Source organism: Semicossyphus pulcher, unplaced genomic scaffold, assembly GCF_022749685.1.
Source record: "Semicossyphus pulcher isolate SPU_LCO1_2020_fin unplaced genomic scaffold, fSemPul1.0.p SCAF_6, whole genome shotgun sequence".
Lineage (NCBI taxonomy): Eukaryota > Metazoa > Chordata > Actinopteri > Labriformes > Labridae > Semicossyphus > Semicossyphus pulcher.
In genome coordinates this window covers 4,038,580-4,066,407 of record NW_027211737.1, presented here as the reverse complement: position 1 = coordinate 4,066,407, position 27,828 = coordinate 4,038,580, and the positions used below count along the sequence as shown (strand labels likewise).

Below are 27,828 nucleotides of genomic sequence, written 5' to 3'. Positions count from 1 at the left end.
TTATAATTTCCAATTTTTCCTCTAGATTTTATGTCTGAAAGGACTTTTTTAAAAATGTCTTAATATATTTTGTTCATGGCATTCATTACTGACTTTATATTGAGAAATGATCTTCTCTAAACTCTCATGTAAGGTCAAAGGTCAGGTATAACTACAGTCAGTGTGAACATTTTATGACATAGCACTTTCAACTCATGACATGGTTGTGCCATCTTCCTCAGATAAGATAAGATAATCCTTTATTGATCCTAAGGGGGGAAATTCAGGAAACAGGACTAACTATTTATTTATTTTTATTTGTTGCTTTGATTAATTAAACAACATGCTGATAGCCCCAGTCTTCACGTGAAGCTGTAGCCTGTATTTGTGATTTTGTCCCAGACCAGTAAACCACTAAAACATTTTTCTGGACTTTTTTATTAGGGTTAATGCTAATTTATGACTTTTCTTGTTAATCTGTGTCACTCTACTTAAACAGCAAGGGACGGTCACAACCTTATACCATAAACAAAAAAAAAAAAAATATATATATATATAACTAAAAAATAATATGCAATGTCTGAATACAATCTTTCTTTTAATTAACCCCACATTTACCTTCGTCAATCATGTTTTTTGCGTTACGTGTTGATCCGTCTTGACACATTTTTCCGATTATTTCAACATTACTTGAATGCAGCATTGGTCCTCCTGTAAGCAACTGCTTCGTTTGCTCGTCCGTTTAAAAGTCTGTATAAGTATCTGGCGCCCTCCAGTGGTCGCCTGCGCTTACTGATTTGGGATCAGGTGGAAAGTCAGCTGATTGATTCCACCACAAACAGGAAGGGGAAGTCACAGTTTAACAAGCAAGTCATGTAAAAAAAGCTCACTCATTTTTGCATTTGTTTTATTTAACAACAAAACTTTTCAAACAAAAGATGTTCGGGGCTGACGATGAAGATGGGGACTTCCTGTCTCCCGCAGGAGGGTGAGTTTGTTTGTACACATCAAGCTAATGCTTTTAGCTTGTTAGCGCGCTAACTAGCATAGCCAGTGTTAGCTCTTCTCTCATATGTGCCAAATTACAATTAAAATCTGGTAAATTTACGTGACTTTGTTTGGAGGTAATGCTTTTAAGTAAATAACGTTAAGCTTTGGGGTTTCTTTGTTAATTGTTCTTTTATTCCGCTTAAATTCATATTTCACAATGTAGAACATATTTCAGTATTTAAATGATTGTATTATGTCCATAATTGTTCTATCATAATAGCAAGGAACGCACGGTGAACCGCTTCAAAAGCATTGGAATTGATATAATTTAAGCTATTTTAAACAGACATATGTATGTCGATTTAGAAAATGACTTATGAGATTAATGAAAGTCCACTCTGGTATTTGATTTAACCCTGATTGCACTGTCAGATATTAAAGTCCGGAACATTGCAGGAAAACTACAGCTATGCTTTACTACCTAATATCGCAGATTCTTTACGTGGCATATAAAACTAAGAAGCTACAAATTATTTTAATCTTGCGGAAAACTTAAAGATAACATCTGTACCAAATTAATTCGTGTCAAGTTCATGGAGCGTTATTCCAACTTAAATCAAATACAATCAAACTGATTTCATATGGGCTGCATGAGTTATCACATGCCTGCCATCATCTGTTGCAGCCAAGCATTTTTTTATGGTACGTTCAGGTCTGCCATAAAATTTAATTTCACATTAATTTTTAACCCACTTGGCTTACAGGTTCTTGTTGTAAACACAATTACTTAATGTTACCAAATGTCATATACTAGCTTCAAAACTCTGTCCTTTGAAGTTTTAAATGACTGTCTGATGAACCGAACCCCAGTTAAAAAAACTCAGTTTTTTAGAGCTAACCGGAAGCACTCCGAGGTGTCAGAATAAGGAATAAAACTGATAAATATTACGTTTTACATGTATTCACCCTGTTTATATGCATTTATTGACAAAGAAAGTGTAGGTTGTAGTGATGTTGACAAACAAATAAGATGTTTCAGGAGTCTGTGCTCCTTTTGTCTCAAGACTGACTCAGTTACTATTAATGCAACTCTCCTCTCAACTACGAGGCGTTCAGTTACAGCTTTACCACATTTTCAGCCTGACCACCATGTGTAATAGCATTGTGTGATAGCAGCAGCACAGTGTGTGTATTAGGTCGTGGAATAGGCAGCCTGTGTAGGGTCTGCTCTGCTCCAGAGGGAGGAGTGTTATGGCGGCTAATTCCTCTCACATGCTGCTTGTTAGAGGAGTAAGGTGAAGGCTTTTGCCACAGCCCAACTCTGCTCTGTGGAGATGAAGTCATAGCTCCTCAGTTTCTTCCTCTGCTATGCTGTTGAATCTACCATGTTGGTGTGAGTGCACTGGGGTACGAGAGATCAGGGGAAGCCCGGGACGCAGGGCGTTGGAACGTACTCAAGAAGGATTTTTACTCACACATGCAAACGGACTGCCCCTCCTCATCTCAGCTCCTTGGCATCAGGGATGAGGGCCTGAAGGCTCTCAACATGGCCGTTCTTGGAGATCCCAGTGATTACCATTGGAGGGAGTTGCCGGGGTCAGTACAGTCTGCTGTGCAGACTTCCAACGCTCGTCTTGTTTTTAAACCACAGAAACATTTGCAGAAGTGATGCTCTAGTCTGGCAGTGTTTGGTGCCTATGATGGTGGTAATGGTTGTTATGGAGTTGCAGTGTATTATAGGGTAGTAACGCTCTTGTTGTTGATTAGTTCAACAATGTTTGATTTACTGATGAAGCAAAGATGTCAAAAGTTGCCTGGTTGCAGTTCCACAAAAATGTGTATTTGCTTCTTCTTGCTGTTTAATTCAGGATGAAAGTTCATTTAGCCCTGAATCACACTGACTCTCTGGGTTTTCCTCAGTAGATGGAGTTTGCCAGTTTTCACAAAGATGCCGTTGTAAAGAAAAGCTAGTTTGTTGACCATGAAGCAGCTGTGAGGAACTTTGGTCTGCCTTGATTTTGTATCTCATATAGAGGCATCAAAATAAATTGGGATGGTTTTATAACCTTAGAAACTCAACTTGTAGGTTGAAGTTAAGATTTTTTGGGGACTGAAACAAGTTACACGCCCAGTTTTCTACACTTTACTCAGCGAATTAAGTTTGCTCGTTTGTCATGGAGCTACATGACAGCTAAGCTGAATTTATCTGACTGACAAAGAAAGCTCCTGTTAGTTGAGTCGGAGTGTTTTAAAGGTTAAGGCTCATTTCTTTATGTTTGCTCGTATGTCATGGAGCTCGTCATGCAGTCCATGAGAAAACTGAACGGTTGATTCAAACCATCATATTGTATTCAGAGCTCCTGATGAAGCTAGCAAGCGGACCAAAATGTTTTTTATCCTCCCAATAACGTTCTTTTGGTTTTTCGCTTTTAAGAGATGTATAATAATATCGTTATATCATATTTATTGGCTTAAACATGAAATGTAAATTACCACTAGTCCAGATATGATGGAACAATTATGATAAGTAAATAAAGTGATGCAAGATGTTAAATATGAGATGATCTCATTCTATTCTTTGCTAACATACAGAAGGTGGCAGTATGCACCTTTTAATGATGTTACATAAAAATGTATAATGCATGTTTTAAATGTAACCTAAGCCTTTAATTTTATGTTGCTCTCTGATTAGGCATGATAAGATAATAATATAATATAAGATAAAATAAGATAATATATAATATAATATATAAGATAATTCCACTACCTCAGAGTCTTAATGGTCTTTGAAATTATGTGCAATAAATGTGTATATATCAGAATCAGCAATCTAGAAAAATGAGTTGGAAAGTTTTTATATATCGGGTGTAAAATAGTACCACTGATCCGTAGTGCTGTTTGTCAGACATTTTTAAGAACGTCACTGCATTTTTTTAACACATTTTACACTAAATCATGTGTTAGTTATTTTAAAACAGGAACGATTTAATTGATTATTAACTGTCAGAGCAGCCGTACATTTTTATCAAGTGTGTGCCCACAGAATGCACATAATGTAGCCTATTGTGACTTTTAACCTTAATGTGGATTAAGTGTGGAAGTGTCTGGGCAGCTACAGTCAAGTAGAGGGTTTCTATGTGCAGCTTTGTGAGTGGGAACCAGTCCCTCAGTGCTGCGTCTGAATCCGTAACTTATATCTGAGGCTGGGATTCTTTTTTCTGCATCCATGGAGTGTGGATGATACATTTCATGGCAAACATACCCATATCTCTGTGATCTTTACACTTGTTCTCCTCGCAGGGCCAAGCTGGCCTCCCTGTTCGGCCTCGACCAGGAGGCCAGTCAGGGAAACGACTCGTTCCAGTACACCGCTCCCAAACAGCCCAGAAAGAGCTCCAACGCAGGTCATGCAGCGTCAGTACAGGGACCTTAATGGTTTCAGATTGAGCTTCATGAAGTAGAGACTGAATTAAATATGTCTTTTGTCTGTTTACAGCACCACCCGCTCAGAAACCAGCTCCACCACCCGGAGCTCCCGCAGTGTTATTTGCCACAGCAGTCCAGGCCTTCAGATAGTGAGCATCCCTGGTTTTGTTTTCAGATAAATAAAAAACGATATTCTCTGAAAAAGTCTTTGGGGTGCAAATATTCTCTCCTCACAAGAGACATTCATACAAATCTTAAAGACATAATTATAAATCTGTAATAAAGTGCATGAATCATCGCTGAGCGAGTCAAGTGAAAAGCTTTCCTGCCCTTTCTCTCCTGTGCAGTATTAACGGACAGTATGTGAAGCAGGGCAAGCTGGGAGCAGCCGTACTGGGCAGCCACACAACAAAGGAGGTTTGAACTTTTTTATAAACTGGTCACTTGTTTGAGATTATTTGTGTGGCTTTTGATTTTTTTTTCTTCTTTTCTTTTCTTGCAGTACAAGCTTCTTCTGTACATGAGCCAACAGAAGCAAGTGACCGCTGCCAAGATTCACGTGGGCTTTGTTTTCACGGTGAGTAGAGAAGTAAAGGATGGTTAATGTGTACGGCTAAACACGCAAGGAGCTGTATTACTCTCTGGATATACAGTGAGGGAAATCATTATTTGATCCCTTGCCGATTTTGTAAGTTTGCCCACTGACAAAGAAATGAACAGTCTCTAATTTTAATGGTAGGTTTGTTTTAACAGTGAGAGACGGAATATCAAAAAAAATATCTGGAAAATCACATTATATAAAAGTTATACATTGATTTGCATTTGATTGAATGAAATAAGTATTTGATCCCTGACCAACCAGCAAGAATTCTGGCTCCCACAGACCGGTCCTGTGCTCCTGAGGCACACAGACTTGTCCTCTCGCTTTAAGAAAGCACTCCTAATCTCAACTCGTTACCTGTATAAAAGACACCTGTTCACAGAAACAATCAATCAATCTGATTCCAACCTCTCCACCATGGGCAAGACCAAAGAGCTGTCTAAGGACGTCAGGGACAAGATTGTAGACCCGCACAAGGCTGGAATGGGCTACAAGACCATCAGCAAGCAGCTTGGTGAGAAGGAGACAACTGTTGATGCGATTATTCGAAAATGGAAGAAACACAAAATAACCATCAATCTCCCTCGGTCTTGGGCTCCATGCAAGATCTCGCCTCGTGGGGTATCAATGATCATGAGAAAGGTGAGGGATCAGCCCAGAACTACACGTGGGGAGCTAGTTAATGATCTCGAAGCAGCTGGGACCACAGTCACCAAGAAGACCATTGGTAACACACTCCGCCGTAATGGATTGAAATCCTGCAGCGCCCGCAAGGTCCCCCTGCTCAAGAAGGCACACATACAGGCCCGTCTGAAGTTTGCCAATACACCTGAATGATTCAGAGGAGGCTTGGGAGAACGTGATGTGGAAATGCTGACTATGACCCCAAGAACACCATCCCCTCCGTCATGTAAGGAGGTGGAAACATTATGCTCTGGGGCTGTTTCTCTGCTAAGGGGACAGGACGACTTCACCGCATCGAGGGGAAGATGGACAGGGGCCATGTACCGTGAAATCTTGGGCGACAACCTCCTTCCCTCAGCCAGGACACTGAGAATGGGTCGTGGATGGGTCCTCCAGCACGACAATGACCCAAAACATACGGCCAAGGCAACAAAGGAGTGGCTCAAGAAGGGTCATGGAGTGGCCTAGCCAGTCTCCAGACCTTAACCCTATAGAAAATCTGTGGAGGGAGCTGAAGCTTCGAGTTGCCAAGCCACAGCCTTGAAACCTTGAGGATTTGGAGAGGATCTGCAAAGAGGAGAGGACCAAAATCCCTCCTGAGATGTGCGCAAACCTGGTGACCAACTACAAGAAACGTCTGACCTCTGTGCTTGCCAACAGGGGTTTCTCCACCAAGTACTAAGTCAAGTTTTGCTATTTCACTCAATGAAATGCAAATCAATTTAAAACTTTTATATAATGTGATTTTCTGGATATTTTATTTTGATATTCTGTCTCTCACTGTTAAAACAAACCTAATATTAAAATTAGAGACTGTTCATTTCTTTGTCAGTGGGCAAACTTACAAAATCGGCAAGGGATCAAATAATTCTTTCCCTCACTGTAGCTGTAAGGTGTGTATGGAAACACATCTGGATCATTTCTAGGCCTGAAAATGTTTCCACCAAACTTCATACTCACTCTGTTTCTTAAAATTAGTTCAAATAATCTATAGGGTAATGATATTTGTCTTATTGTGTTGCCTGAAATTGTCAGAGCACTTTGAGAGCCACTGGTATTTAATACATAAGTAGGATTATTTCAATGCCTCTGCAGTTTATGGAGTAACCCTACTTTTATATTCAGCACACTGTTTGTACTGTAAAAGGGTTTGTGGGACGTTATTGTCAATGTTGCATCAATCTGTGGAGTATATGGTGTGTGACTAGAATATTAATAGATAATATTATTATTATATTTAAAGCAGTTGATTAAGAGACGCCCTGGCAGCTCAGCTGAAAGGCAGTATCACACGGCCTGGGTTTAGTTCTATGTCAACCTGCCTCCTTTTCACTTGCATTTACTGCTTATCTTAATCAAGGCCAAAAAATCACCAAAGATAATCTTCAATACAAAGTTGATAAGATAATAAAAACATTATAAACTGATTAAAGTTTTGAGTAGCAGGAGCTCTAAAGATATGGTGACATTAAACTTCTGTTCAATGACAGCCTGAAAGATGAAACATGACTTGAGTGATGTGAGAACATGCATTGATAACAGTTGCTCTGATACTGATCCCCGTATTAGAAAAAGGGCTGCATGATTTTGGAAAAAAAACTGACATTTCTGTGATATTTATTGCGATATACAAAATACAAGAAATTACATTAGATAAATGCAGTAACAATGAACAAAAAGTATGTTGTCTTATTTGGGGCCATTAAGTCTGTTTTCTTCTAACAAAAAGCCTCTCTCCTTCTTTTACCACACTTCAGTGACTCCAACATGAAAAAGTAGAGAGAGCAGGAGGAACGACACGGTTCTCAATAAAACAAATACAAATAAACTTGTGGGCTTCAGCTGCGTTACTCAAACTGCATGTCATCTACCACTTCTAACGGTGTTTTAACGTATGTTTAATCAGCATGACCAGCCTGTTGACGTAACATTTTAAAACAAAAGGCCACCGCCCCCTTACTTCCTGTCTGCACACACAACCTCACACTGTATGTGCGCTGATGTCCACTCTGTGAAGGGTCCGATTTATCATTCATTCATGCCTCTGGAGCCTGCACAGCAAGTTGTGCTGTACTGACACTATGGATGTATCATTGCTGCCACTGGCAACTACTACTTTAGAGCCATGAAGAAAAACGCATATCAGAAAATGTATCATGTGACGATAGTAAACAAAAACAACATACAACATCAGCCAAAGCGAGCAAAGCTTAGCTATTCAGTAATCATTTACTCTGGATCCCGACAGTGTGTCAGTGTTAAATCCACACTTTCCTTCTGATGTTTGTGATAACAATCAAATACTAAAAAGGTTCAACACCACACTTTAGACTTCATATCCCTGTGCAGATAAGTCATTGTAAACACCATCTAACAGCATCTAAGAGGATGTTGCTTCACAAATAATCACATTATTGATCAAAAGTGATGCACCACGAGGACAACTGTTCCTGATTCAGTCTTTCCAGAATTCCTGACCACACGTTTTCTCTGTCCTGCAGGTACAGCCAAACAATTACTGCACTTTTTATGATGATCAGAGGCAGAACTGGTCCCTCATGTTTGAGTCGGACAAAGCTTCATCAGACTTCTGCAAAGAGGTGAGAGACACATGAGGAGGCCTGCCACTAAGATCAGGATTCTGAACTACATAAGGTCCAAACTTTCACTGGATGCTTGTGGTTGTCTTACATGACTTCTTATGTTCTCCAGGTATGTTTGGCTAAAGCAAACAGCGCAGCCTCGTTAGATTCTGTGGTGGTTCAGGATCTGAGTCTGGGTGAGGGCCAGGCCGTGGAGAACGGAGACTCTCTGGAGGTGGTGTACACAGGCTGGCTCCTGCAGAACCACGCCATCGGACAGGTCGCCCACTGTTCCAACACTGTTCTCCTACTTTCACCTTTCTGTCTCCTTGTCCCTGTTTATTTTTTACACTTGATAGCACATGACTTATTTAGTCTTAAATATCATTTCAGATGTTTGACTCTAACCAGAACAAGGACAAGCTGCTACGACTGAAAGTTGGAGCTGGAAAAGTGATCAAAGTGAGTCAAACTGTAATGCAGTTCAGTCATATTCATCATTAAAAGAAACATTTAGCCACAGTAACTGACAGTTTCATAACATCCAAAATTTCCCACTGTACCCTCATAATAGAATATCAGCATTACAGTGATTTATCATCCGGGGGGCTGTAGCATTAAATGAGATCAGACGCCTAGCTAGCTGTCTTTGGGCTTAACTCCTGTCTCTCTGGTCTCTCTGTATCTCAAAGATGTTTCACTCTGTGTAGATCACAGTGGTAAACTTTCATTGGAGTGGTGCAATATCTTTTTGTGAGGACAGACAGATTGACTGTTAAAAAGCAATGAACTCATCGGAAATACACTTGCAACAAAAGCAGAGAGCAGAGAGTAACATAAACGTACATATTCATGGATGCACACGATAAAAAGAGTCTGTCAGCAATCACTGATGTCCATAGTAGCTGCAGTAAACAAGTCCGGGCATGTCTCCCTCAATGCCTTGTTTCAAGGGGATGCGCTGAATCGTTCTGCGTTCAAGAGCTCTCAGAAATGTGAGTGATCAATCACGTTTTTACGTATTTTTAAAGATTGATCTCGGGAATGAGAATCGATTTGAATCAGAAAAATAGATTTTTGTAAACCCAGCCCTACAGTGAATCCATGTTAATAGATCCAATACTCGATGTCTTCTTGTGATCATTTATCCATGTTTCTGTGTTGAAAACTGTCAGCCGCCCACAAATTAACATGTACAACAGCGTAAATGTAATAAATAATGTGTAGATTCTCCTTTGTACATAAAGACAGCATTGGATGTGCACATGCAGTGAGAAGTTGGAAATTTCATGGCTAGTGACTCGAGTGTCATTCAGTTTTTAGACATTATATTTGGCGTCTTGACACAGAAATCTACCGATGTCAAGATGTGATGTCAGAAGAGAAACAGCTCTCTCAGTAGATGGTTTTACTGGAGCATTTGTCCCAGTCGCTCACGGTGGATGTGTGATGTGTTACACTGTTAAGAAAAACCTTAAAACATTGCAACTTTTTAAAAAAGCTGCTGCGGAATCAGGCATTTTCAAATATTACATCACTATAATCATATATTATTACATTATAATTGCAAATAATCTGCATACCTTCAATCTTTAAGGTTGACACCCAACATATAGAAAATATATCAAATTACTTTTTCTCACAAATTCATTACATTTAAAATAAGTTTTATAATTGTTTTGTTTTTTGTTTGGATACATGTTTAATATCAGTAGTGTTACATTTTCACCGTAGCAGCAACAGGTATACAAGTGTTGTTACTTTTCGAGTGTGACACACTGATGACAGCTTTACAGCGCTCCGGGTGTCCAAATTGAGGAACTTTTTCAAGGGCAGGGACTACTTTTTATGTACACAGTGAGGATGGAAACAGCTTGTGATGATCTCTCTTCCTGTCCTCTTTGGTGTAACAGGGCTGGGAGGAGGGGATGCTCGGGATGAAGAAGGCTGGCCGTCGTCTCATAATCATCCCACCCAACCTCGCTTATGGATCCAAGGGGGTCCCAAACCGTGTCCCAGCTAACAGCACCCTGATATTTGAAGCAGAGCCTCGGCGGGTAACCAGCCTTTCCTCATCTGCTCCTGTATTGAGATGTTATGTATTTCTCTGTTGAATGACATGACCTCTCTACTCCCTGTGTTGTTGTGGAAGTGTAAACTGAAGCTTGTTTTGTGCTTCAGGTGAAGTTCGCCAGGGACAGTGGCTCTGATCGAGCCAGCGCCTGCTCCAGAGACTCTGCTGCTCCCTCCCTTGCTCCTTCACCAGCCCCCAGTGTGGAGAATCTGGCCCCAGAGCCCCCAGTACAGACCCCCACTTCAGGTCCAGGCAGACCAGGGTAAGAATTAAACCCCAGGAAATAGTTCACATCATTATGTTTAACTTTGCTGTCACTCTTCTGTCGTTTATTTGCCTCTGATCTTTTCTGTGTTTTTCCAGGGAGCCACCTGTTCGTGTGAAGTCGAACTCGCTCAGTGAACAGCTTGCAGTAAGTTTTTTTTTTTTCATGGTAAACTTTTTGTATTCATTTATTTTGCAGCTGTATTGACAGGAGCTCTTTTTCTAACTTTAGAATCCTGACGCCACAAAAGCCAAGCTGATCTCTCGCATGGCAAAGATGGGACAGCCAATGTTGCCCTTTCTGACAGGAGCGGCCGGCCAGCCTGAATCCAGCGACTCTGAGCTTGAGGTGGGTTGGCAGAATCCTAGAAAGGATATTTTACTGTAAAAGCTAAAGAAGGAATCTGCCAGAATTCTATGTTTTTTTTTACACTTTACATGAAAAGGCCCAAACCAAAAAGGCAATGTGCAGACTAACATGCATAAAAGCCTCATCTACTGTATCTTTGTCATCAGAGCCATAGAGCTCTGTTGTTCCAAAAAACTATTTAAACACATTAATGAGTCACATTGTTGCAGCATAAGCATTTAAATTGAAGTTTATTTTAACTAATGCACACTTATACCGTCCTACTGTTCCCAATGTGAATTCATTTGCTGTTTCCTGTTTGTTTGCAAAAAACTACAGTGAGCAGTTGTTGTGTTCGTGGAGCAAAGACTCCCCAACATTGGCAGGTGTGTTGCAAATTCTACCTGTAACTCAGGCGCATAAAATGACTGCTATTGACTTTAAGGTAAACACTTCAGTAATGTGGGTTACATTATTTAAATCACCTCTAAGAAGGCTTGTCCTAGAGTCTATTTCACCACTTTAATTTCTCAATTAATCTGCATCTCCCTGTGCTTCAAGAAGGTCAAATTTAGCATGTTTTCCCTCCTTATTTTTCTCAAGTTGTTAAAGACATTTTGTTACATAGGTACCATTCGATTAAACAAGCCCATATTTTGCGGTCGAGGTGGACTAACACATCACTGTTTTTTTTTACCTTCAAATCATTCATTTATTATTCATTGTTATTGTTATTTATTATTGTTCTGGATGTCTGACTTGACACTGGACAAAGACGGGGAGTAGCTCGCTCCTTCTCTTGGCCTTCATACACTCATCATGCTGCACTTTGTGCTGTTTTTTTCAGCTGCTTCAACAAGTTAGTCGTGTTGCTTTGCAGAGCAGACACAGGTTTCATGACCTTTCTGCTGATTATTGTTTCTTCTTAACATCACTCGCCCTAAACCTGAAACACCTCCAAACAAGCAAAGACGAGCCGTTTCAGGGGACCAGCTTAGTTTCTCCGACTGTCTCTGTTGTTCACTCTTACACTCTAAACTGCTGCTGCAAGGTAGGCACTCATCACATGACATGCCAGCTCCCTGAGAAGTGAAGCCAAAACCTCTCCATCGCCCCCTGGGGGAGTGGCTGTTAGTTTAGGGAGCACATGATTTTTCTACAGGCGGTGCATTTTAAAGTCAATATCACCGTCAATCATGTATTTAATTGACGAAAGCCAAAATCGTGATCCGGAATGATATTTGATTAATTGTCCAGCCCTATTACACAGTACCATTTACAAAACACTGTATAGCATATACTGTACAGTATACAGTATCAAAAATGTAGGATTTGTGTGGATATCATTAGATTCGATGTTTACAGAGTTCCTGCCTCATGCTTTGATCTGCAGGAACCCGGTGGCAGCAGAGCGAAGGATCAGCCCGCCGCTCCCTCTCCAGTCCCCATCTCCACCGCTGCTCCAGCTCCAGCACCAGCACCAGCACCCGGTGACCTTCTTCCTCCTCTTCATTAAAATTCATTTCTCCTGATGGTTTACAATACGTTACATTCTTGGTACATTCCCAAAATTTGATCTTTGTTTTTCTTTCTAGTACATCCTCATCCTCACAGCGCTCCAACCTCTGCCTTACTTCCTGTTATGAGCACTGCTGTCTCTCAGCCCGGGTTGCCAGGCACCAGCCATGCGTTTCAGGTAACATCTCACCACATGTTGTACTAATCAGTGAGTACATTACAGACATATCTGATAATATATATCTGTATTTCAATGTATTATGTTGTTTCATAGCCATACCTGTACACACAGAGCTCTGTGGCTCCTTCTCAGCTGCAGCCTGTCGGCCAGGTCTACCCTGCACCAGCTGTCCCCTACATGGGTAAGAGCATTCACTCCAATCATGATGAATCCATTACGATCGAGGAAGACAAGAGCTCGGTTTATGTCAGTGTTTGAAAAATTACAGAACGGAACAGAACGCTGCAGAAGCCCCATTTGTCAACAGAGCTGTCAATCATGAGGCCACACCCCCTTTTATAGCATCAAATAACTAATTAAAAGTAATAGATGGAGTCTGGAGTAACATTTTACGTTTTCACGATCATTCCTCAATGGTTACTACTTAGTAGCTGCAGTACCGTTTTATATCTGAATTGAAACTGTTATGATTGATACAGCCGGTGATTTTATTGTTTTCCCCAGGCTCCAATGATGTGACTTCCTTCCTAATGACGGAGGCCAGACAACACAACACAGAGATCCGGTTATCTGTTGGAAAAGTAGCAGATAAAGTTGATCAACTGGCCTCAAAGGTAAAATCCATGTGAACAAGAATATGTTCATAAAGTGACTTTAACAGAAGTGAGATCTACATTCTTGTCTTTTTTTACCTCAACAGATCGACGACCTTCAGAGGCAGGGAAGTCTCTCCATCGGTGTGCCCAGTATGTCGATGGAAACCTCCATGATCATGCACAACATCCAAAGAATAGTCCAGGTGAACACAGCTGAATATCTTGTTATTCTCTGCTCTTTTTATTACACAAATGTTGATCTTCTTATTACATCTTTCTGTGTTTTTGTTAACAGTTACTTACAATCGATTCATTTTGTGATTTTTTTTAGGAGAATGAATGTTTAAAAAAGGAGGTGTTTGAGAAAAGCTCCCGTGTTGAGGAGCAAAACCGTAAGATTGGAGAGCTCATCAACCAGAACCAGAAGTGAGTCACACACAGTATCTCATAGTCACAATAATGGCTGACAGAAGATCATCATGACCTAACACTATTCTCAATTGTAACTATAGTCATAGCAGTGGACAAATAGTGACAGCAACCGAAATTATTTTAACTTAAAGAAAGCTTAATTAGTGTTTAGTCATGCTGTGTTATAGTGTTATTCAGGGGTTTGGGGAGGATGTAATGTGGTCTTGGTCTGGTTGTTGTAGGTGTATGGAGCAGAGTAACCTGCTGCTGGAACAGAGGAACGACTCCCTCAAGTCATCCAGTGAACACAACCAGGCCAGATTTCTGCAGGCCGAGCAGGACAAGGTGAAACTTTGTCTTTTGTGGTTAAAAAACAACGTTGATCCTTCTCACAGGTAAACTAGGAATGTAGGATGAGTAGTGAGAACAGATAGCCGGTGGCTTTTTTCCGCTTAGGGCATGCGGTCAGTCGGTTATTAAAACCATTAGGGACTCTAGAGCACCTTCCACTAAGGTGGAAATCATTTTTGGAGTGGTGGCTTTGGGGGTGTTGCAGAGAACGGATCATAGACTCGATAACCAGACCATTGGGTCCCATACTCTGGTGATCCAGTTTCTTAAAGGAACCCAGCAATGAAACACCCTGGCTGTCAAGGTACAGGGGTGGCACTCTGGCCTAACCCGCCATTCTTGCCAAATAGATTGGCTCGCGCCCGCTCTGATCAGGTCATAGTGCTGGCAGCGTGTGACCCCTCATCTCTGCAAGATGAGTCGGTACGGGTCATGAGGCATTATTTACAGGTGACATCTGGCTTTGCCTCTGATTGCCTGTTTGTCTGCTACTGGGGCAATAAGAGATGATGGGTTTCCTCAAGGCTATGTTGGGAAAAGTCGTGTTGATCATTGTCTCTGGCGGTAATTAGATAGATTGGTATGTACAGTAACTACTGCTCTATGAATTCTGGGTGCCAGACTTCTCTTGCAGTCATACCGAGAAAACGAGATCGTGTATGCGTTTGACATTGAAATATTTGTACATGTGGACAGAGCACAGCTGGTCTGGAAACAGTGTCACATCAACAGAGTAGCTTGCAGTATTTGAATGTTCCCTCACACTGTGGAATTGGTATTCACAGAACATGTGGGAACATGCATCACACCGCTGTCATCCAGCATTTTACTGATTGGTCCAAAAGTAGACCTCTCCTCATGCTTTGTTGGGATGACATTAGTTTAGATTAGAGACCAGAGATGTCTGTACAGACATGTCAAATGTTTGTGGTAGTATCAGAGCTTGTCCACCAGGGAGCACTATTGTGCTCATTTAATAACTGTAAAATATCCTGCTCATTACTTACAGTATGGTGCTCTTTAATAACTGATTCAAAGGACTCTTTATCAAAAAAGTTTTGCTTCTCTTTTATGAAAAGAGGCAAATATATCTGCCAATATAACAATTTGTTTTAACCTTTTTTAATATAAGTATTGGAATACGTTTTTAAAAACCCAATCAGTGGGACTTCAAAGGAAGATGAGGGTCTTTACAATTAAAGCTTCAGTGGGTGTATGTATATTTATTCGTGCTATCTCCTGGACCTCAGAGTGAATGAAATGTCTGGTTTGAGTATGCAACTGTTTCTAGTTCTAATCTTAAGAACATCTCCCAGTTTTCATTATTATCTGTTTTCTCTTGTAAAAGATCTTCTTAACGTCTGAAATATCAAAAAGAAACAAGTTAACCACACAAGAAAAGGTCCTCCATAACACAGAGACACGCTTTTTAAAGGGAAACTGCTTTGTTCAGTGTTATAACACTGATCTGTTTTAGAGAGGAGGAGACCTCTGCTGAAAAACCTCATGAACATTGAACACTGAAGGAACTAAAATCAAGCGATGCAAACATTAGCAGCAGCTCGGCCTGACATCCTGTGTCCTCTGAAGAGCTTCAGAGTAACGCAGATTTTTAAAGTGGTTCCGTTTTACTCGGGGAAACTCCAGTGAAAACTTTGTGAACGATGAACTCTGAAGTTTCATTTGAGACTCTGTAAAGTTACAGACTGCCATGCTGTTGTTCCTGTGTTGTTTTTTGTATATTGACGCAGGTAAAAAAACCAAACGTGAAAAATACATGTCGACTCTGGGATGACGATTTGATTTTTAAACTTTTATGGGACAGCCCCACAACAGTTCCTTTATAATTATCTGTAATATTTTCTGTCACAAAACTGAAAAAACGTCTGGTTTCCTTTGCTCTTCTTTTATTTAGGATTGATCAGACATGAGTGGAAAAATTTGGAATACTAATCTTGTTTTCTACGCAATCAGAGTTTCACATTAGGGTTTAGACTTCACTAATACTCTCAATAATTGCCACTAACCGCGCTGACTGGGTTGGTTAATCGAGTCATTTACTCCGTCTGTTTTCGTTTTACAAATCTGCCACTAATTGGAAGTCCCTCACTCTTTGCCAACTGCTCTCTGCTTCTCTGAGAACAATCTAGCATTTACTGCTCTCTCTTCTCAGCACGCACGGCCTCAGGACCTGGGCTCCGGCCAGGTGAGCCTGCTTTCTCTGTGTACCGCCACCAGACTGGGGTCAAATAGTAGCTGAAAAATCTATGTAAAAAACACAGTGTGAGATTTTGCAAGCGCTCCAACGAAGAAAGTCAGCTCCTCATTTCGACTGCAAATCTGTTATTCACTTTGGATTAAAACCTGCTCTCAGTGCCCAAAATAATGTATCAGTTGTGTCTATTTAGAGAGGGTACAATATGTAAATGCCTGAGACAGTCAACAACTAGTCTAATAATCTCTGAAAATGTGGATACAACTCTGGGATTTAACAGCTGCACAAATGTGAAGTATGGTGTGGAACTTCTATTTGACCCTCTGCGCCTGGAGTCATCCTGTTTATACCATACTTCATTCAAAATGTAACTAACTTTTCTGTCTCCTTTTCTCATCAGTCATCACTCACAACATATTTCTCCCACAGGGTCACGCTGCTCTCACCACTCGCACCAGTAGCCACTCATCCAGGCTGTCAGTCTCTTGTTCCACTGTCTCTGTGTGGCCTGGGTTAAGTTTACTGTAGTCAGACACTGGTTACATCCCTTCCTCTCAACCCTCCCCCCTCTCCCCCCTGCGTCTCCATCAGGTTCGTCTGACGGAGGATCTGGCTTCGTCCGCAGCCCGGTTGTCTCAGCTGCAGCTGGAAGCTTCAGCTCACCAGCAGAAGGCCGCTGAGCTGCAAGGAAAACTGAGCTCAGCGCTGCAGGACAGTGAGAGTCAGAGCCAGCGCAGCGCGGCCCTGGAAGCACAGCTGGAAGGTTTGTGTTGATGTTGTTTTTGTCATTTTTAGAAACTGCAAAAAAAGTTTTAATAAATCTGAAAGAGAGAAGAATAGCATATTGAAACCTTCCAAACAGATCATGTCCTGTCAGTTGATTAGTTACACCCAGCTAAAACTATTACGGTCTTATACAAGAGCCCTAGTATTGATCCTTCATTCATGAAGGTTCTTACGTTCAGTTTCTGTTATTTAGAGAGAGGTTCACATGGTGAAGTATTCTAGTTTTAGGTCTACATGTATTGATTAAAATGTGGTGGACAAAATACACTACTTATTAAAAATAAAGGAACCCACTGAGTGTCTGAAGTTAGATTATATTTTCTGTTTCTGTTTTCTTGAGTGCTAGAGTCCTATCTCACACTGAACAAATACAACCAGGAACTATGTTATTCAGGCTATAACATTGTGGTTACAAATCTCACAATAAATATATATATTCCTTTTATATTCTTATTTTTTCAGTAGTGTATTTGCAGCATTTGTCTGTAGAATACAAATCAGCACCAGCACAAATTAAAGTCTCCAAATGGCCAAAGATGAAAAATAAAAATAAACAAAAATAATAATTTAAATAAATAAAAAGTCAAATAATAGTATGTAATAATAATAAAGGGCCAACCAGAGTACACCAGGTTACGCTTATTTACCCGATCCTATGTCCTGTTCTATTAACATGGTTTAATGAACGCCTAATTTATACTTCTGCTGTCAGTGAAGGTGACTTGTTGTGTGAGCATTTACATAAACTTGTGTGCGCGTGTGTCTGCATGGCTCTGTAATTCATCCATCTGCTCACTAGTTGGCAGTGAGGTTTTTATGCCCCTGTGTTTAGCTTCTGTTTTTTTTCATATACTTGAACAATGTAGAGAGAGTGAATCATGTTGGAGTTGAATGCACACAATGTATGCCTTTAGAAATTGAAACAATCACCATCTTTCAATTGAAGCTAACAGGCCGTGGCAGCTAGCAAAAAAACGAGCGTCAAGCAAAGTCTCCTCCGTAGTTTAGACGGGCTGCTACAGCTGTTGTGGGCTACAGTGCTGAGTCTGTGGCCATGGCATCAATTGAATGCAAATGTATAAATAGGGCTTAATCCTGACTTCATATGTGTTAGCCAGCTAAAACAATCCTGTTAATTCTTACTAGTTTACACGTTTATAAAACATAATTGGTCGGATAATGGGGCTCACCTTTGAAGGTTTGATGATTAGTATGAGTATGGCTCGGATGTGTGATGAAAAAGAAAGTGAATTATGATAAACATCGACTCTCAAAAACTGAAAATCTTTTCTTGCAACAGATTATCAGCAAATCTCTGTAACTGCCTGTACAAAGAACATGGCCTGAATGCTTTCGGACAGAGGCTGTGGAACCTTGTGTTTCTCTGAAGTAAACTTAATAATGCTTTGTTAATGTGCTCCAGAGCTGAAGGAGGCAGGAGAGAGGGCTCAGGCTCAGTACCGCTCAGAGAAACAGAGACGCAAAGAGATGGAGCTGAGAGTCAGCAACATGGAGGAGGAACTGCAGGACCTGAAGACTGACAAAGAGAGCCTAGAGCGAGTGAGTATATGTCATGTGTTCCTTCTCTCAGTGAGAGGACACAGGATTTTGCCTCTTCCTAATATCACAGTACACACTAGTCATCATGCAAACAGAACTCCTCACGTACCAAAGAATCCAATAGTTGTCTAGTAAATGCTGACAAACAGTTGGTTTCATTCCCTTCAAGAATCTCTTGGAAAGGAAGAAGAAGTGGCAGGATGAGCGTCAGCGCCGGGATGAGGAGGTGGAGGAGCTCCGCAGGAGCAGCCAGCAGGAGGTGGACAGCCTCCGAGCACAACTTCGCAAGGCCAGGACCAGCACTGACAGCGCTGCATCTGAACAGGTCAGATCCAGTGAAAGAAAGTGTTTAAGGAACATGAATTATAATGTTTAATCCTGGCCTAATCCGAACAGTTAATTAGGTTTCCTCTCAGAACTCACTTAGATATCTTCTGGATCAGCTGATAAAAGAGGTGTTAAATAGACAGGAGCACTAATTTTATATACAATGTTTGTGTTGCAGTTGTCTCAGCTGCAGGCAGACCTGGAGGACGAGTTGAAGAGGAAGTCTGAGCAGATGTTGGCCTCTGCTAAAGAGCAGCACAGCAGAGAGTCAGCTGAACTAACTGAGCAGAGAGATGCCCTGCAGGAGAAGCTTACGCAGCTACAGGAAAAGGTACAAAAGCAAGCCATAACAAAACACAAACACGCGTCGTCAGCAGTAACACAGTTAAAACTTCAGTTCATTTTTTTTTAACATGGAGTCACCATGATTGGAAAAGAGTCGCAGTGAGATGCATGATATGTGATGACCTTATTTTTGGCCTCTCTCACTCTCATCAGTTTATGGTTCTGAAGCAGTCGAGAGATTCAGAGGGGCAGAGTTTAACTCCATCGAGCGGGCAGACTGAAGAGCTGCAGGCGCTGCAGGAAAATGTAAGATGCATGACTTGTTGTCAGCCAGCCTGTGCTCCTAATTAGATTAAAGGGTCATTATTGGCAGGAAATGCGTTCTCAGTAATGTCACTTTAAAGGAATTTTGAAGGAAATTGCATGTACATACAAATCTGTTTGATTACTCTGGAAAACACTTTCTGTATGCTTTTTGTGTTCCTGTGTACATCCTCCTCCCTTCACACATTATCATTGTATGTTATTCTCTTTAAGTACACAGCCTTGGAGCAGCAGGGCGTTGCTGTCAGGGAGAAACTGGAGAGGAGAGTGGCTGAACTGGAGAAGAAACTGGGAGAGTCGGAGGGTTCAGGAGACACTGCTGCAGAGGTGAGTCATACATACAAACACACTCTTATTTGTTTTAGTCAAATACCACAAATTATCTTAATCTTTAAACCTGGAACCTTTTTTTTTTTTTACATGTTTAATGAGTCATGGTTACAAAAAGTTTTGGAAATGCTCCAGTAGATTACTTCAACTGGCAGCTGTGAAACAGGCTTTAATAGCTGCAACGCAACATTCAGGCCACATTCATCCGATCAAAGCGCGTCCACTAAAAGTTCTTGTTTTTCTCACTGATAGGCTCAGATTGTTATTCTTAGTGTCTAACATAAAGGATCCCTACAGAGATAGACCTTTTTGCTAGGACGATAATTTATTTTAACCAGAAGCAGATGTTACATTGCTCTCTTAAAAGCCACCAGACTCCATTGACAAAAACAGTGATTTTACCTTGCAGGAGTTGCTGGTCTTCTGCTGCCTCGATCAGTTAGTTTGTTTGTGTTATTGTGTGACTTTGGTGATTTAAAGGGTCAGCTGGAATCCAACACAACACAGTAAGACATATAAACTAAACTGTAGAAGCAGTGTGAGACCAGCAACTCCTGTTGAGGTTAAGCTTTTGTCAGTGCAATGCAGAAAAGCTATGCACTGTGGACTGTGGAGTTAGCTCCCTGCTCTCTTTTCACCACTGAAAAACAGGAAGTGAAATCTGTAGGGGATCCGAATGATTGAACATACTTATTCGATTCAGTAAACTGTCTTCATGTCTGAGCTGTGACAGTGAAGCCAGCTGTGTGTGTTTGCAGGTGAAGCGAGTGATGAACGGAGTGTTTCACTCTCTGCGAGGAGAGTTTGACGTCAGTGAGTCGTACAGCGGCCAGGCAGTGCTGGGGGTGATTGTCACTACCATTAAGGTGAGTGCCTTTAACGCTGAAATACCAGAGGAGTCTTGCATTGACATGGAGTGAAAGTACATGTGATTTAGCAGACGGACCAAGTGATGTTTCAAAATGTTTCTTGTATCTAATTAACAAATACATTCTGCTCCATAAGTATTTGGACATTAACATCATATTTTAATTTTGGTTCTGTACACCCAGACGATGGACCTGAAGTATTATGTACCCACAGATCAGAGCTTCAGCTTTAATACGAGGGTATTAACAGCAATGTTGGGTTAACCTTGCTGGAATTACAATTAGTTTTTTAAAATAACATTTCCAAAGTTTAAAGTGTAAAGGGCACATTTACAAAATATAAAACACTTTCAGTTCCTGCTAGTTCAGTACCTTTTACCTTAGGTCTCTGGCAGTTAGTTCTACTGCAGTGTGAATACTTTGTTGCTGTGCTTAGGTAGAGTTTTCAGTGATCTTGACTCTACTTGGGTATTTATTTTCATTTTTCAACATCTTCAAATTTTTACTCTCTATATTGTAACACAAATATCTGTACTTTCTACTTCTTACATTTTCAAAACAACAAAACAAACTACTTAAGACATAGTTACAATTTCAACCTAAATGGGGCATATTATAACTTGGACTTGACAATTCATTTGCGTATCCATCAATGCATATCACGGACAATACACATAACATGATGTTGAAAGACTTATAAATACAAAACAGACAGAGAGGGAGCACTGGAGCGTGGAGAAGAGGCGTCTAGTTTGAAAGTGAAGCAGCCAACATGGCCGACGACCAGCAGCAAGACATCCCCCATCCAACTGATTTACACACTGGAGCAATATTATTGTTAATTGATTTTAGTATATTGTTCTTTGATTTGAAGTTCCAATGATTTCAGTTTAATAGTCTCCAAATATGAGTTTAGCTTCAGTGAACTTAGCACAGAAACAGCCGGTAGAAATGTCCTTCAGAGGGACCCGTCTTACTTTATACTGTGAGGACTTTAAAGAGTCGGGACGCTGCACTGATACTGCTGTTTTTATACAAGTATTTGTACTTCTAGTTGAGAAGTGTACTTTGGTACCTCTGGTGAATTATAAACCAGCTTTTTGGTTCTTCAGTGTTTTGCATGTTGTGGTTGCTCTGCATTTATCAAGGATTTGTCTCCCCCTTGGAGAGTTTTCTTGCTGCAACTGAGAAACACACACCTGCCCTACAAAGAGCTGAACTGCCAAGCATCCCTTTACATTTGGTCCCTAATAGGGGCCGACTACCCAAACAGCCTGTAATTCCAGCACTGTTTGTCTAACTCTAACGTAAAACCCCTCAGATTAAAGCAGATTGCAGCATTGAAGCACATACTGTTTTAAATCAAATCCACCATTGTGTTGGACTGATCGAGAAAAACAAAACTTATGTCACTGACCCAATATTAACAGCAGGCTATAACCAGTGGTGTTTGTACATTATGCAGGTGTATTCCTACTGTTGGAGAGCTTTAAAAAGCTGCCAAGCACAAGTTTTGTTCTTTTTTCAATCATATGCATTGTTCTTCTCCAGAACGTCACACTGCAGCTGCTCAGTGGAACAGACAGATCTCTACAGAAACCGAGGAAGAGTGAAGAGGAAGCAGAGAACGAAGAAGAAAGTGATGATGTGAAACAAAGAGAGGAGATATCTCAGCAGAATGTACATTTGAATGGAGAGAGAGAAGAAAAGAAGGAGGAAGAAGAACACGAGGCTTATTCTCACCAAGTCAGTGAGAGCAGGAAGGATCAGGAAGTAGCGGCAGAGAAGGAGACAGAGACAGTAACTGAGTACAAGACAGAGAGCCAAACGGAGACTTTAGAGGCCAATGATCCCCAACCAGTTTCAACTGCTGAAACCAAACCACAAGAGACAGAAGCAGCAGCACCAGCAGAGTGTGAAGTAGAAGAGAAGCAGGTAGAGCCCCCGGTCTCTGAAACCTCTACAGAGCAAAAAGACACCAGGTCTGCAGATCCAGAGGATGGACCTGATGAGAGGTCACCACCTGCAGATAGACCAGAAACTGTGTCAGAAATAAAAGCTGCAGCGAGCAGCGAGAAAGACAAGGACCGCGTGGACGATGGAGAGCACGTAGGAGAAATGAATGCTGCCCCTGAGAAGGCTTTTGCACCCCCAGTTAATCCCCCTCCACCCCCCAATGCACTTCAGAAGAGCCCAGGAGAGGACACGAGGTGAGTCCTGTGGCTGTCTTTAAAAATGTTCAGTCTGAGCCTGCCTCCAGTGATTCCAGTCAATCAACTGGTGTGATGGAGATGATGCTGCTTGTTACAAATATCAGGTGATGCACAGAGTCGCACACTCCAGGAGGGTAAAAACAACCTACAATCCACTACAGTGGATTGATCTATAGATAATCGAGTCAAGTCTCAGTCAAGTTTCTGGAACTGAGTGCAACAGCTGGACGTCTGCCTGGGTGTAAGGTTCATCGGACCTAAAGTTAGGACAGACTTTGAGTTATGCCCTATGCACCAGTTAGACTTTAGCATGCTTTAGTGCTGTTTGTGTTGCACCCAGGTGTATCTTTAACACTGAGGATGGAGCAGGCGTAAGTTTGGACTTCAGACTTAAATCCAAGGTATAACAGATGGTAAAAGTAAAGGTCACAAAACAGAAAAACACAATGGCAGCACGTCTTGTTTACAGGATAAGGAAAGGGCATTAAGATGAGAGAGAGAGATTGAAAGGTTTCGTTAGGCAGGCATGTCACGTTTGAATTCATTGAAGTGCTCTCCCCTCAGCTACAGCATGTTTCCGCCCTGCAAGTGCAGTTTGCGCTCAGATTTTATGCCAGTGGAGCCTTTCGAAACACTGGGAGATATGATAAATGTTCATACGACAACAGCATGCCCCAATCCGTTATTGATTGCATCGGTGATCAGTTTCTAAGTCGATTGCCGTTCTTTGTGTGTGTGGTTCAGTTTTGCTGTGAAAACATTTTTATGTTCTGCATACAACTCGCTCTCCGTAAAATTCATTTTTCTTTTCTTTTGGTTTGTGTTATCCATATCTTCCGAAGAGATGGGAGAAGTTAGAGAATGCGTTGCTTAGCAACAGTCAAAACTTTTCGGGTGTTCACGTGGACACAGCTATGGCCGTTGTCAGTCAGGCAACAAGTCGGGCGCAAGAGATAAGACCTATTTACGCCCAGCTGGTGCACTCAGCTCCAGGAGTCGTAAGAAGACCAAATCTGCAAAAGAATAAGGAAATAAAAAAATAGAAAAAAAGCAAATCTAAAGAAGAGTAAAAAAAAATGACTAAAAGAGGAAATATAAAAACTATTCAAAAATATCAAGGAATAATTATAATAATAATTTATTGTCACCATTATTTGAAACATTCTTTACATCTTTAAAACATATTTATTTAGATTTCGCATATACGTCTAGTTTCTTTTATATTTTTACTTTTTTTACTTTAATTTTGTATAATGTAATTTATTCATTTTTATCCATTTATTTTCCTTATTTTTTTCCCTTTTGCTTTTCCTGTAACTTGAATGGTGAAGCTGTCAATCAAATTGCTTTGGGCGGGCTTTCTGCCCCGGAATGAAAATGATACATATACAATGACATCAAAAATGACATAAAACTATATAAATTAATGAAATAAATACATGACTAATTATAAATAGTATATTGACAAATATACAGGAATAAAAAGACCAATGTATATCAATAAAATAAAAATCTGTTAATATCAAAAAATATATAAATAGAGTACATGTGACCTGGGGACTTGGTCACATGTCGTTGATGCATTTTAGAGGTCAGTATTACTAATATTTTTATTGTCCAGGTGTCTTTTAACTTGGCCACACATGTAACTTATTTGTGCCCATGTCTCTGTTAGAGTACGCATGTATTCATCCAAAATAACCGCCTCTCTGAACTGTTGTATCCTGCGCGCTTTATCCCCATCTGCCCTTTCTTCCTCTTCCTCACTGCCCCCTGTCCTGCTCATCTCCCTCCCCACCAACTCTTTTTCTGCTATTCTCTCAGTCTGACTGGGGAAATGCGTAAGGAAAATGGAGAGGAGCCATTTTTCCAGAGCACAACTCCTGCCAAACCCCCTGCAGCTCCCAGCGAGGAGGAAGAGGAGGATGAGCTGGTGAGAACGGATCTGTAGCTCTTAGATCTGATCCAGCGATCTGCGTTCCTTTCCCTTGTGTTTTGTATCAATGTTGAGACAGACAGTTTATCTGTTTTGCTAAATCCATCATTACGTCATTGTTGGTCAAGATTGACGTTGTTATTTCTCTGCTGTCTGCCCAGAGCCTGAAGGGGCGTCCTCCCCCGGCCCCTCTGTTTGGCGATGAGGAGGAGGATGAAGATGATCTGGACTGGCTGAACTGAGACGTACCAGAATAAAAGTCTGCGTCTTAATCTCCAACACTAAAATCAGGCGCGAGGTGCTTCACCAGCTGTGTCTGCCTGGTGGAGCAGAGAAGATGAGAAGAGAAGCCTCTGCTGCTGAACCTGATTGGACAGAGCAGTCAGACAGCCTTCCTCTTCATCTCTGTGTCGTCCTGCTGACTGACAGCTGCTTCCTGCTGGAGAACAAAGCTGCAGCTCCAGACTCTGATTTTGGTTGAAATAACGAGGCTTTAATTCACAGAAGAATCAAAACCAATACGTTTCATTTGTTATGTGATACCTGTTGATGATGCAGTTTAATTCACGTTTTTACATGGCACTGTAGCAGATTAGGTTGTTGAATCAGCAGAAATCCTGTTGTCAGTTGTTATAGACTGTAAACCATGAAATGGTTTTTGATTATTAGCTTGCTGCTTTAGGAATATAACTTTTAATAAAATTTTTGCTAACTTGAAATTCATTCCAGAAAATAAATGACATGGAAAATGTGGCCTTTATCTCTTCTCTCGCGTTGTTTTGTCTGCAGTTATTGATCATTTTTCTTAGTTAGAATTAGGTTTCATATTAGATATTTCAAGGTGAAACAAATACGCTTGGCGGTCAAGCATTAAAAAGGTCCCTAAGAACTGTATATAATGGGTTTGTATTGATTTTGCTGTCAATCTCTGATAATCTAATGTAGTGCATTTGTTTGTCAGTTGTTGCTGATTAACCCTAATCCTACCAAAGTGGTGATTTGTGCTATCATTTCAACTTCAAATAATTTGTTACTGATAACCTCATCATTGTTTCCTGTTTCTTTTTGACTTGTTTTAAAAATACTAATGCATAGGGATAATGTTCCCTGTCAAAATCACTAATTTTGCTTTTTTAAAATGGAATTAATTATTGAGTTGATGTTTAGGTCCCGATTTCAGCAGACACAGATTAACACATTTATTCACAATATGCAAACAAACTGTAAAATATAAGTAATGTTTTTTTATGACATTAATTTCATAATTAATATTTTTTTAGAAGAAGTTAAAACATTTGCTAAGGTGGTTGATTGTTATGGTCATTCTGTGGGTCCCCAGGGATCCTAGTCGGTAGGGTGAGGTCAAAATACACAGTACAGTTCATATTGGTGATGACAGCCACAGACCAGCAGGGGGCACCCGAGACCCGATAAGCGCCATTGCATTCATGCATGAAGTGGACCAGATTGCATGAAGCTGATTTACAGGTAAGCTGTACTAGTTTTATCTTAGTTTAGCTTATATTATGAATTTTAAAATAAAGTTGAACGAGATAAAACGCCAAACTACATTCTAAACCGTATCTTCATTTTGAGGATAGACTTCAATAAGAGGTTCTGTGTTGTCAAAGTCAAACTTTTAAATCAGTGACCGGCTGAGTTAAGGGGGTAATTAAATGTAAAATCGGAAATTTTGATTTTCTTCCGTAATAACATGATATACAGCACCAAACGGTTGTCCGGTCTATCTTACGTTTTCTGATGTGCTTATGTGAGCAATTCTTTATACTTTTGTCATAGGCCCGTGTTTTTCGCGCCAATTATTAGTTTGCGCCCATAGACTGTATGCGCCTGAAGCAGGGCTTTGTACCCGGAAGTTATTGGAGGTGAATATGCGTCTAGGTTATAACCAGGTGTGAACGAATAAAATGTACATTTTGAGCTCGCTACGTTAACTCTTTTAAGCAATATACTACAAGTTAACCCTTATTGTTTCTAAAATAATACTCTTTAATGTCCAAGGTATGGCAGGTTTAAATCATCGTTCACTGTTGAAAAATCAGTTTTGTGTCTTTCACGTAGCCTAGACTGTTTACAGCAGTGGTATATGCTCTCAAGATGAACACGGTAACCAGCGGAGAAAAGTTCAAATGAAGTTTATCATTCTGGTGGAACAACTAAATCAATTAAATCGAGCGAAATGTTATTTGCTAATATCTCAGTAGGTCTATTTTATACTTAATGCATTGTGTTTGAACACCTGCATAGTAATACTTGTCCTAAATAGACCTTTTTTGCAGCAGACATTTCTGACTTGTAAAATAATTAAAGTATTACCATTACCATTAATTAGTGATCCATGTAAACAGGGCCCCACCCATTCATACAGTCTATACAGTCACCACCCATCCACTATAGGCCATGCCAACCCTGTGCACTTCTGTAACAACACCTCCAGGACCCAATTGACCCATTTCATGCTTTAAACAACTTACAGGCTTGCAATTTTCTTACAGTCACAATTTTTTTGCACGATATTTCCTGACAGTGAACTGAAAATTAACTTGCAACTATGGTAACTGTATTTGCACATAAACACCTCTAACTCTCCAATATGTTTGTATTTTTATTATTATTTTATTATAGTTGAGTATAATTTCTCGATGTATATATTTCTATCTTCTAGTGTGAAGGTATATTGAGTGTGTATTTATATTTCCGATGCTATATTTTTTTGTGCTTCGATAACTTGTGGCTGTAACACCTCAATTTCCCGTTTTGGCATCAAGAAAGTACAACAAAGCATGGGGCATGGGCACCCTGTCCACTGCCACTCTGGATGAAGTTTATTGTCTCTGGCCCCTGTGCGCCCACACCTACTGCTGGAAGGCTGAGCAGAGTGTTCGTGAAGGCTCGACTCCAAATAGGCCTCACCAACAACCTCTGAACATCTGTAACTCTCTTGTAACCCTACTTC

The 27,828-nt window shown here is 40.6% G+C and overlaps 1 protein-coding gene across 2 annotated transcripts; it reads left to right on the top strand.

Moving 5' to 3' along the window:
• Positions 1-832: 832 nt before the first annotated feature.
• Positions 833-25,611, top strand: fkbp15b (FKBP prolyl isomerase family member 15b). 2 transcript variants are annotated; one of them, XM_069683394.1, is made up of 30 exons: positions 833-967; positions 4,270-4,373; positions 4,466-4,544; positions 4,743-4,812; positions 4,898-4,972; positions 8,182-8,280; positions 8,393-8,542; positions 8,656-8,724; positions 10,176-10,319; positions 10,444-10,598; positions 10,700-10,748; positions 10,833-10,949; positions 12,343-12,439; positions 12,545-12,645; positions 12,742-12,829; positions 13,153-13,262; positions 13,349-13,447; positions 13,576-13,670; positions 13,898-14,000; positions 16,180-16,212; positions 16,813-16,984; positions 18,431-18,567; positions 18,737-18,892; positions 19,073-19,225; positions 19,393-19,485; positions 19,717-19,830; positions 20,592-20,699; positions 22,254-22,912; positions 24,740-24,848; positions 25,013-25,611. In XM_069683394.1, the coding sequence occupies exons 1-30, from the start codon at positions 918-920 to the stop codon at positions 25,091-25,093; spliced, it is 3,669 nt and encodes a 1,222-aa protein (XP_069539495.1). In that variant the 5' UTR covers positions 833-917; the 3' UTR covers positions 25,094-25,611. The 2 variants fall into 2 exon arrangements, with proteins under 2 accessions (XP_069539495.1, XP_069539496.1); XM_069683395.1 differs by lacking the exon at positions 16,180-16,212.
• The last annotated feature ends 2,217 nt before the right edge of the window (positions 25,612-27,828 follow it).